The sequence below is a fragment of the Podarcis vaucheri genome, assembly GCF_965113315.1.
Source record: "Podarcis vaucheri genome assembly, chromosome: 5".
Taxonomy (NCBI): Eukaryota; Metazoa; Chordata; class Lepidosauria; order Squamata; family Lacertidae; genus Podarcis; species Podarcis vaucheri.
In genome coordinates this window covers 48,250,252-48,262,297 of record NC_138763.1, presented here as the reverse complement: position 1 = coordinate 48,262,297, position 12,046 = coordinate 48,250,252, and the positions used below count along the sequence as shown (strand labels likewise).

At 40.2% G+C, this 12,046-nt stretch overlaps 1 protein-coding gene across 1 annotated transcript in view; it reads right to left on the bottom strand.

Annotated features, from left to right (window-relative positions):
* The window catches only part of SORCS3 (sortilin related VPS10 domain containing receptor 3), a 413,753-nt gene that overhangs the window by 40,750 nt on the left and 360,957 nt on the right, over nt 1-12,046 (bottom strand). Inside the window, exons 15-18 of the mRNA XM_082225230.1 lie at nt 11,452-11,569; nt 10,434-10,567; nt 8,119-8,232; nt 4,843-5,014 (exon numbers count right to left, since the gene is read on the bottom strand). Coding sequence (XP_082081356.1) covers nt 4,843-5,014; nt 8,119-8,232; nt 10,434-10,567; nt 11,452-11,569 — 538 coding nt within the window. The remainder of the gene's footprint in view (nt 1-4,842; nt 5,015-8,118; nt 8,233-10,433; nt 10,568-11,451; nt 11,570-12,046) is intronic.

The following is a 12,046-nucleotide window of genomic DNA, read 5'->3' as shown; positions in this document are numbered from 1 at the left end:
CCTGAAAGGAAGTTGGTGGGCCAGCGACCAATGTCTAGGTGTAGTATAGGAGATCTAGCATAGATTGCACAACTTCAGTTACAGGTGAGCGATGACATTCAAGCACAACCTGCTCTCTGTTGTGTTAATTTTCTACTTCAGGGGATCATGACCCACTCCTGCAGTCTGAAAGGATTCTGTTCTGTTTGTTGAGGAACAGAATCTAAGCAAAACAGGACACCTCAGAAAGAAACAAAGAACCATTTGGATATGCTCAAGGAAGTTTCAGAGAGTAGAATGAAATTATTTTGCATCTCCAAACATTAGGAGTCGTTTCAAGATCTTTAGCCCACAAGTGGTTTAGCCCACACAACACTCACATTTTAATAAATAGGAATGTAAATAAAAGCAATTCTGCTACCTGGTCTACTCCAGAAACACAGTGAAGCTGGTTTTTGAGACTTGAGAATAAAAATCGGATCTCCCAGCAACCACTTGGGTCCCCTTTAAAAGCCTTAACTGACTCTTTGAATACAGTGGATTTACGGATTTCTGACCCTGTAGCACCAGCCATAGTTCAGTGGCAGAGCATCTGCCTTGCCTGCAAAATAATCCCCACCATCTTCAAGTATGATTGGGAGAGAACTCCTGACTGAAACCCAAAAGAGCTACTGCCAGTCAACACAGACAGTTTTGAACTGGGTGGACAGTGGTCTGATAAAGGCAGCTTCGGAACCAACCGGTACATTTTATAAACAATAGTTAGCCTCAAAATTGCGTAGCACAGATAGACTATTGGTTTAGTTGTTAAAGGACCAGGATCTCTGGGTTTAGTAGCTAACAATGTCTTTTTTAAAAAAGTTAACTGCTCTTTTAGAACTGCATTTGCAAGTCTTGAAAAGAGATAGCTGCTTCGGGACAGCTTGTTCCTCACCATGAATTGCCAAAGAAGGAAAGTGATCTGTTGGCAGACTGTTATATATTGCAAAACAAGAGGCCTTGACTGTGGTTCAGAAAATGTGTGCACGCTATAACCATAAGCTCTTATTGTTATCTGTTGGATGAAGAGATTCCTGGCAGAGCCAATGCAAGAACTTCCTTCTTTTGCCTGAGAGATTTTTGGCACTGAGAAAGTATAGCTCTAAGTTGCGTTAATCAGTGCTGCCATAGCTTAAAGACTGATCATTGTGCATCTCCTTATAATCATATCTGGCCTAGATTAACCAATTTTCTTCCAGAGGTCAATCTATTTCTTTCAGCATACCACATAGCATGAGACAAGGAGAGGATATTTCATTACTACTGTCCTTTATTTTATATATAAAAAAGAGTTAAGATAGGATTTTTAAGCAAACGAAACAATAATGGTATGAAATTATATGCACCTCTTGGTTCATAAGAGGTGCATATAATTTCATATCATTTTTCTTATCGAACCATTTCAGCTTGCTAATGTTGCAGCCACAATTCCCAACCCATGCCCTCATTGTGTATTTGTAGTTTTCAAGAGAAAAGGAACAGTGCTCTCGTATCTAAAGAGAAGCAGATCCCCTTTCCAGCCTCTTACTAGCCTGCTCCGCATTGCAGCGATCCGCTAATCCCATTCCTTTCAACTATGTTTCCTGTATATAAAATTGTGAAAGGTGTATCAACCGCCACACATGCAATGTCAGCTTTCCCTTAGTTTATGAATATAAATTAAGGTGGAAATGAAGTGGAGGCATTTCAAATGGATAACAATCACTGCTCGCTGGATATATTTGAGAGGCACTTTTTATATAGCGCTAGTCCTGTAAAATGATCAAATGGAAATGTGATAATGGTGCGTCTTAAAGCTCACAAGTCTGCAAATTGGGTGTGCTTGACAACTGGTGAATGGTGGTGAGAAAGTAAGTTACTTATAAGGCATCTCAGAAATCCAGATGGATGCCATCCTGTGGTGATGGGGTCAGTACAGTAAGAGCTTGTTAGAATATTTGACCAACTGGTTGCATAGCTTCGCCCATTTACCCTCCCTGCCAAAAACAAAAACCCTGACTACATTTTCTGGATGTGGGACAACTTTGTTATTTCAGCATTCTCACTCGAATTACCCACAACAAGATGCCTTTCTCTGGATAATTTGAGGATATGTCTATATAAGTGATATTTTCAAAGATCCATGGGGGGAAAGGGGGTCCAATTTCATTTGGATTTTAATGAGAAACTGCCTAATTCACAGCTACATGAACTGAAACACAGCTGTTTTTCTAAATTTGCACTTTGCTGAATTTTAGGATGCAGTTCTTCAACTAACGTGGAGAAAAATGCATTATGGTAGGGAACATTGTTTGCAATAGTGTGTATATTATTTAAAACTGCATATAAAATATGTATAGTACTAGGAAAAACTGGACTAAACTGCTGACAAATTTTCATGACGATTGCTGTGAAAATATGGAGAAATGAATTTATGTCTGGAAAAATGAGAAACAGAGAGAGCTGAAATTGGCAGATTTGTTCATCCCTATTTGGGGATATAAATGATTATTCCTAAATAAACATTCCTGGATATAGACTTCTTAGACTATTAGTATATGTGATTATGCACCGGGTATTGCTAGCATAAGGATTCGCATCTGCTGCTGTTATTGTTAGCTGCATCTGCTATCACTGGCGTTGTCAATGGCACCTGTCATTAACGTGATAGGAGATGAATTCATGAAAATGTCAAAATGTGCACTTAGGCAGGGTTGGAAGAGTACTGTGGCCACAAAGAGCAGCTTTATTCCTGGGGCAAATAGCAGCTTAGGAGATGGACAGCAATGTTCGCTGGGTCTGTAACATGGAAGGATATGTGACTTCCTGCATGCACATTCCCAGTCCTGATTCTTTCCCCACCCAAGAAGGATGCTATAAAACAGATAAGCAAGTGAAAGCAACACATTGAACATAATGTGCAGATAGCCTGTAAAGTTGAAACTGCTAGTAGGTAAAGCCAGCTGGACGGGCTCAAAATCAATATAAAATCACTATGTTCAGAAGAGTTTTGTTGCATGCCAACCTCTAATAATCAATTGTGTTTGCTCTTATAAAACACTTTAAAAAGCCTATTCCAAAACAGCAGCAAACAAACAAACCAAAAAACAAGACACTACAATATGCTCAAAATGCTTTGTGTGTACTGTTCTTTATGTGCTCAGGCTCTCTAATGACCCTGGTACAACAAGAAAGGGAAGAATCATGATCTCCAAGCCGAAAGGCACTTAGGGATGCTGTTAAAATTCCCATCATCCCTGACCACTGGTTCTGGTGTTACTCTGTCTCAGAAATAACTTAGAAATACACTCAGTCACAGAGCAATTCCCTGACACTGGCAGGTCTCAATGTAATAGAAAAAACACCATGTGGGGTATGCAGATACTCTTCCCCTGAGAAGTTTCACTAGGAGTATCAGAACTCTTTTTTCCCTTCCCCTTCAAATTCTTCAGGTGTTTTACCCAAGCATGAAACTCTAAAATCACATTGAAATATTGCTTTAGGCAAAAATTAGTGACAACAGTTGAGTCTGATTTATCAGCCTTGTCCACCGCCTGAACAGCTTCTTCACCAGCCCCAGTCCCAAAAAAGACACTGGGTGCTGGTGAAATACAGATAATACCCAAAGCACACTTTGTGTTAACAACCTGCTTCTATGTATTCTATGAATCCTGGGTAGGCATCACACAATGATCTCTCCCTGCCTTTGGCATCCATTGGAGTTTTGCCTCAGTACTGTGTCCAAGCAAAACCCTCTAAATTCATACTGAAATTTCACTTTAGGGAAAAGTTGGTGGCTGCTCCTAATTCTATGTATGCTGCATTTGAAAGAAGGCCGGGCTACAAATGGGCTGAACATATTTAGTAAGGCAAGCAATAATAATAATAATAAACCATTAGGGTTTGGGGTGAATTTCAAATAAAAGGAAGCTAAACGTGTAGTTGGGTCGAATATTGCTAGGTGGCTTCAGAGAAACAGTCTGCAGTCCTAGGATACTAAAGTTTCAGATCTCCTTTTTACCTGGAAGTAAGCTATATAGATCTCAATCAGACTTACTTCTAAGTAGACCTGTACAGGATTGCAGTTAAGCTGCTGTTAAAAGGCAGATCTAGAATCTTCAAGGCACATGGAACTCCGGAACAAAATCAATGATCTTAAAAATAAATAAAACATAGCAATTTGATAGGCTTAAATCAGTGGTTTCAAAGCTCTGAAGTGAGGCTCCCAGTATAAGCCAAGACAGAGGTCAGTGGAGTCCTAACCCCATCACTATTAGCTCTCATTCTGATGTCTGACTGGTCCAGAAAGAAGAGGGCACTTGCCCTTTTTCAACCAGAAAATAAAAGAGAATGAACACCCTGCTGTGCTGTGAAACCTGGGATGGTGAAGCAGGATGCCTTGAAAGCTTCTTGGCTCTCTTTTTCCTTTATTTTGTTTGCTTGCCCTATGGCTAGAGACAAGGAGGCTACCAATTATCCTTAGTGAAGTTCAAACGGTGGCATCTTTGAGCTTCATTTTACCTTTGTGGTGTTCATGAAGGCAAAGTCTGAGATTCTCTCTAGCTTATATTATATAGTTAACATTTTTGTCTTGAACAGCATTGCAATACAACCCCCACAAAAAGGTTTACGGGGTCATCAGTTATAAAATCCAGAATGTTTCTAGGAAGTAACAAAATGAAAATGCTGTTAATGATTACTAAAAGTCTTATAATTTTAACTCAGACTTTCATCCACCACACCTTCAGTGATGTTTAAACTTCATCATGCATGAAGAAGAGGGTAAAGGTTGGGAGCAGCAAAAGGGGAAGGAATCCTATATTATCATCAACCTAGCAGTTGTACCTCTTCCATGAGGATTCTGAAGGTTGTGTTGAACCCTTGTTCCGCAACCAACTTGCCATTGGATGTGAGGATATGCAGACCTCGGGGAGCTTTGCCTGGGCACTGTCCAGGCTTGGCAGCATACTTTTCCCGCAGTCCATCCGTACAGTTATTCGAAACAATCCTCCGATACCTGTGAAATATGATAATTTAAGTTGGGTTGAGTTGTTTATTTAAATGTCATATTTCACAAGGCGGGGGGGGGACCAACGTTTGATAGCATATGCATTGTGCTCACTAACAGGAAATGTAAAGAAATTGAAAGTTTTTATCAACTGCAGCATTCAATATCCATTATATTTCAGGTTTTTGTTGTTAGCACCAAGACAGATCTATGCCACACTAAACTGTAGAAATGCACACAGGCAAAATATAGGTTGGGAAAGATCATTACTCTCCCTTTCACTGGTTTTCTGTCTCTTTCAGTGTTCCTTACTCCCTTGTTAAGAAACCATTTAGACACAAATTTAGATTTTTTTTCATAGAATCATAGAATCATAGAGTTGGAAGAGACCACAAGGGCCATCGAGTCCAACCCCCTGCCAAGCAGGAAACACCATCAGAGCACTCCTGACATATGGTTGTCAAGCCTCTGCTTAAAGACCTCCAAAGTAGGAGGTCTTTTTTTTCAGCTCAAGGGACACATATTTCTCTGGACAACCTTCTGTGGCTACGTATCAGTAGTGGGCACAACCAGAGGAAAGGGTGAGTGGAACAAGGAATATATATTATAATGAGATATAATAGGCTAGTATCTACACACACACACCACTCTCTGCCCTCCATTCAGGCAAGAAAGAGGCTTTATCACAGTTTGGCAATACAGCCAGGCAAAAGCACTCAAGGAGAATGTGAAGCAAGGTCAGTGAGGGGTGGAGCCTGGAGAGAGAGGGTGTGCCATGGGGAGGGGTGTGTGGCCTGGGAGGAGTCATCCCTGACAACTGCCCCTGCTAGCTATGGATGATGGGAGTTGTAGTCCAACAACAGCTGGTGACCCGTGTTTGAGAATCACTTGGCTAGATAGATTGGTCTGGAGCATCATATTTCCCCAACTCTGATTTAACACATGCCATTGACTTTACATCAGTGTACTTCCAAAGAAGAGATATGCATGCTGTTACACTCTTTTATTTGATTTTGGTTATCTGGAATCCCACTTGAATAGGACTGTTTGTCCAACAAAAAAAGGAGACAAATGTTCAGCGACTTCCAGGGCAGCCTTGTCAAATTCTGATATTCTTTTGTGGAAGAGTAGATTACCATTATTGATGAGCCAGCTGAGATTTCCCATTCCTCTCCACCCCACAGAACAAAAATGCTTTGTTGTCACTTCAGCAACTCCAACATTATTCCCCTTGGGGCATTCTGTTCAAAATTAGAAGGAACTGCTATGCTGCCTGTTGAAGTGGAAGCAAAGTGTTGTTGTTCCTATTCTGGCAAAAGAAGTCGAAACTCTTGTCAATAATGGTAAGCTAAATCCCCAGAAAAGTATTAGAATTTGCTGAGTCCTTGAAGGTTATTCAAGTCTTTGGGGTGGAGAGAAGCTTTCACCTCACCCCTGAAACCAACAAATAAGCATGGGCTGAATACTTTGGCCCAGTGTTAATCCAGAATAACCAATTGTCCTCAGGTTATTATGCTACTTCAAACTGAGCTGGAATTAGCAAAACATGAACATTTAATATAAGGTCTCAAAGAGCTCTGAGTCTCTTTCTTTAAAAGTTTAAGTAAGGTTTGAACAGAACCTATGCACACTCAGCTCGTATGCACACACAAGGCTCTATTCAAGCCTACCTCTCAGATGTATGGGGTTTAGGAATGGGGATAAGTGAGCACTATTCTGCTTCTACCTCAGTGGCTTGATTCCATATGTATTAAAATGAACAAGTGCCACAATTTTTTATTTTTTATTTGCTATTTTGTTTTTTTTAAAATAGTTTTTATTGCATTTTTTCAGACATAGACAAACGAAAGAAGAGAAAAAGAAGAAAAAAAACAAAAAGAAGATAAAAAGAATCATGACCTTTCAACAGCTTATTTCAACTTTCTATCGAACTTCCCCGCATCTCCCGCACAATGCATTCTTAACAATAAATTTATCAGCAAATTATAACCTTGTTTCATGTGATTCTTTTGTACTTTCAATTGCAGTTTAAGTTTAAATCCCTTATTGTCCATTTACTCTGAAAACAAAGCATATTATCATTTTTAACATTTAAACTTTGATTCTTTCAATAATGTTATCCAATTTCATAGATATTGCACTCTCATTGCTGGGGCTAACATTTCAAATTTTGCGTCATTTTATAGTTCATGTAACTTATAAAGTTTTTTCAAATAGTTCTTAAATTTTTTCCAGTCCTCCTCCATTGCTTCTTCTCCCAGATCTCGGATTCTGGCAGTCATTTCGGCCAACTCCATGTAGTCAATCAGTTGCGTTTGCCACTCTTCCAGCGTGGGCAAATCTTGAATCTTCCAATATTTGGCAATCAGGATTCTTGCTGCTGTGGTAGCATACATAAAAAACGTTCTATCCTCCTTTAACACCTTTTGGCCGACAATACCCAAGAGGAAGGCCTCCGGTTTTTTAGGGAAGGTGTACTTAAACACCTTTTTTAACTCGTTGTAGATCATTTCCCAGAAGGCCTTCACTCTTGGGCAAGTCCACCAAAGGTGAAAGAATGTTCCTTCAGCCTCCTTGCACTTCCAACATTTGTTGTCAGACAGATGGTATATCTTAGCAAGCTTGACTGGGGTCATGTACCACCGGTATATCATTTTCATAATGTTTTCTTTCAAGGCATTACATGCCGTAAATTTCATACCGGTGGTCCATAACCTTTCCCAGTCTTCAAACATGATATTTATTTGCTATTTTGGGTTTAATTTTGACACCAAAGTAGACAACTTTGGGCCTCCTGGGGAATCTCTTCTCAGACATTTTTTTATGTGAATGACTTTCTGAAGAATAAGCTGGTGGCGTACAAATGCAAGGCTGCAAACATCAGCCAGAAGCTTACCCTGGAAATGAACCAGACATGGCAAAGCAGGTACCTCAACACAGGTAGCCAACATGTACGACCCCCAGCTTTTGTTGGAAGGCAACGTCCATCAGATTCAGATAGACAGCATGGCCAGTGGTTGCGGATGATGGGAATTGCGGTCCAAAACATACGGAGGGCACCACATTGGCCAGCCCTGCCCTACAAGGTGGTGACAGGCTGTGGACCTACTTACCCAGTGCTGTTCAGGTAGCTCTGTCCAAGGCTGCATTCTTTCAGTTGGGAAGATGGGCTGAACCAGAATGCTGGGATACATTGATTATTACTGTGTCTTTCGTACCCATAGTCACTAAGGAAATAAACCAAGAAGACACTGTCATGAATAAGTACAGGTTTTTTTTTAATCACATTTGTATCTCACCCTTCTTACAAAGAGCTCAGGGTTGCATACATAGGATTGTATTGCCACAATAACCCGATGAGATACATTATGCTGAGAGAGATTGACTTTCCAAGGGCACATATGGAGGTTCATGGACCAGTAAAGATTTATACCCAGCCAAATCCAAAACTATACTTTAAATCACACAGAGGGGAGGGAAAGTGAATGGCAGTTCTACATGTCAAATGTGCAAGGAAAGGGAAGAACTTAAGATGTCAAAAGAAAGGGTGGAGGTTGCTTCAACTTTGGAAAACCTCTCATCCACTTTCATTAGCATATCTGCATCTCCTGCACTTCCCCACCAGCCTCAAATTCAGCCACCAAACCACCTCAGAGAAAGTCCAAGAGGCCATCATCAACAGTTCTCTGGAATTTCCAGTGGAGGTCCTACCCAGCTGTAGATGAGAACTGGGGAACCTTTGACCCTCTGGGTGCTGCTGGACTACAACACCCTTCATCCATGATCACTGGTCATGCTGGCAGAGAATTAGCTGTTGCCATCTTCATATACAAGGATGGTACACACTAAAGTCCCCCCCCCCATACAGCTACACAGAAAGGATACTGTGTGAAATGACCGTAGATATTGCTTTAGTGAATGAAAAAACAGGTCCATGAAGCTCAGCAACAGAGATATATTATCCAATTACACAAGGATGAAGTCATGGCAGTATTTCATGGTAGCCATCCCATTGCGGAAAATGTCATTCTGAAGGCAGGCAGAAATAACAGGGGTCCTGAAGTACCTCATGCAGCATTCAGACATTATGTCATAAGAGTGGATTTGACATAACTGACTATTGTTTATGAGCTTCTCAAGCCTCCAGAGGATTCAGAAAGGTGTGTAAATGGGCAGAGTGCACTAGCCCATAATTACCCTGGTTGGTTCCCATTATTCTTTGAAGGCAAGCAATTCCAAATTACTTAAAGCGGATCAGAGATTCCCTAATTTTTTTTGTCTCAAAATTCAAAGTTAATCATTCCCAGTGGGCCAACCGTGTGTATGTGTGTGTGTGTATCTATATATCTATATATCTATATATCTATATATCTATATATATATATCCTCATGTTTGGGAGGAGCAATTCGTTGCCTGAAAGAAAGAACGAACTGCATTAATATTAAATAATATTAAAGACAACATTGCTCTATGCCCTCAAGGCCTCAGACTCGTTCATTAACTTCTGGTAAATGTATATGAAAAACACACAAGCTGCCCACCTTCCCACTGCTTGAAATTCCCCCAGGGTTTGCATGCTAGAAAAATCACCACGTCCAACTGCTGCTCTGTTTTGCTTGGGGGTGGGGATCTTGACAAGGGTAAATAAAAAACTAATGGAAGGAAACTTCAAGCAAGAATGCTAATAATACTACATGGTTTGTTTTTTTCTACAAAGAGGGGAAAAGGTCTAGATTATTTTCTGTTGTTATATGATTACATGTACATTTTCCTGTTGATATTTTTGGCTGTGGCATTCTGTGACATTTTGGGCAGCCTAACAAAGTCAGCCCTAATATGGATTATGAATTTGTTTTTCTTCTGGCCCAACATGGCTACCATTACCTTTTATGCGACATAAGAATACCAAATTTAGTTCTTTGACAGCAGAATCCTAAAGAGGAAGAGGAGGTTCTTATACCACTTGAAGATGGGACTCAATTCTGTGAGAAAACATTCCTTCCAGATCCTAAGTACCTAATTTGGGTTCTATGGACTTTTATCTTTTTTTGCAGCAAGCCAGTAACTGGTTCTTGTTTCGTTTTTGCATTTTTGTTTTTGGTGGGGGGTTTTAAGGGCAAGGCATGCGGAATTCTGAAATATCTTAATTTCAAAATTCTTAAGACTGTCTTCCTTTGCATTAGCAGCTTGGAAATAGGTGCTCGAATCAAGAGAGGATCCAATACAGTCAAAGCTTGATTGCACCAGAACGGCCAAATTCCAAGTGTAAGCCCTTTTAAAATAAATTCCTCCCCTATCCCTAGGGCTGTTATGCTAATATGATGAACAAAGATTAACATTGCATTATTTTTCATCACCTTTGGAACCTAACATACAAGTAACAGTAAGAGCTGCAAGAAAAGCACTGTAAAAGAGAACATGGCTTACCATTCGAAGTCCCATTCCGCACATATGCAAGGTTCTGAGACAACTGTTCTTGAATAATCTCTAGTCAGTGCACACCAGGCCCCTGCTTTACGTTTCTTATAGATCTTCCTCTCTCCCATAACACAAGGTTCACCCTTTGAAGCAAAACAATGGAGAGTTAAGTTAGAGACAACGGAGAGTTGAGTTAGAGCTCTACATATCTCCCTGGTGTGGTTACCGGTAATTTGTAGAGGAGAAAGCTTGGGGAAGGAGTCACCATATTGCATTTGGTCCTTTATTTCTACAATCTCCAAATTCTGAAAGCAAATGAAATCTAGAATACTGTCTAAATTGTCTATTTGCAGCCTGCTAACGTAATAGCAATTTCAAAAATTATACAGGAAAAATAAAACTACAAATCATAATAAGAGGAGGTGTATCTTCTCTGCATATTCTCAGATGCCCACTTCCCTCCAGGCATTCTGCAGAACCTTGGTTAATCCCTGGTAACAGATTTGGTGGTCTGATATGGATTTCTGAAACAGCTTCCTGAACAGCCTCTCACTTCCTTATTTTAACAGCAATCCTTCACTCAGATTCATTCTTATCCCTCTGCCATAATTACAGTCAAGTTCCTCAGATACCACACCATTTAATCAAGTCATAACAGTCACACTGTGGTTCATCATAAATAGTGATTGTCATTTGTGCAAGGGGAGAATTGTTCACTTCCTAGTTATTTCTGATTTGTATGTCCACGGCACTTTCTCCAAGCTTTCATGCAGATGCTATTGACTCTCTGTCACTCCTGCCTCTGCTTTCGTGAACAGTACCATGACTTGAAAACTCTCCCTTTGGCAGCTAGTTGCTGGTTGGTTTCTTCCCTAACTTTTTGGGTCAAGTTCTTCCTATTCCGTCCTCCCTACTATCCGTCTTTCAGATGCACTGAATCAAATTACTTAGATTCCTTTTTTGCCCGTGTTCAAGTATTTCTTTTGAAAGATGCATGAGGAAAGCTGTGATGGTATAGTAGTAGTACCTGGTTGTGCAGATGCCACGTCTGAAAGTCATCCTTGTTGCATCTCCGGCTAAAGAAAGATTTGTAATCTACTTTTACTAGCTGCCATTCAGAGCGGAGATTAATATGGCCAAAGATCCTGTAGGTTGATAGTGGGGGGAAAGGAGAGGGAGGGAGGGAGGGAGAAGGGGGGCATTAGAAAATATTCCTTCTATACAACATTCCTATGAACCATCTAAAAAGTGGAAACAAGAATTAGAATTCCAGAGGGAAACTTCCTGGTTCTTATCATCTCTCCACTAGAAAAAAGAGATGAGTGAGACTTTCCCCGTGGAGGTGAGACCATTGTTATTCAATCCAATCCCAAGCATGATTATATTAATCCAAAGCTATTACATTGACTGCCCTCTCTAGAAAAGGAGATGAGATGAAATTCATAGGTAACTTAACCACAGAGCTTTCCCTGGTGATTGAAGATTTGGCTAAGGCAGCCACCAGGAACTGTGATGTTGTTGAGTTCCATCTGAGACTCTCATGTCAGCTCTTATTTTCTTTTTTGTTTTATTTCTTTAAAAAAAACTTACTTTAAAATCTCCAGCTACATAGTATATTTGGT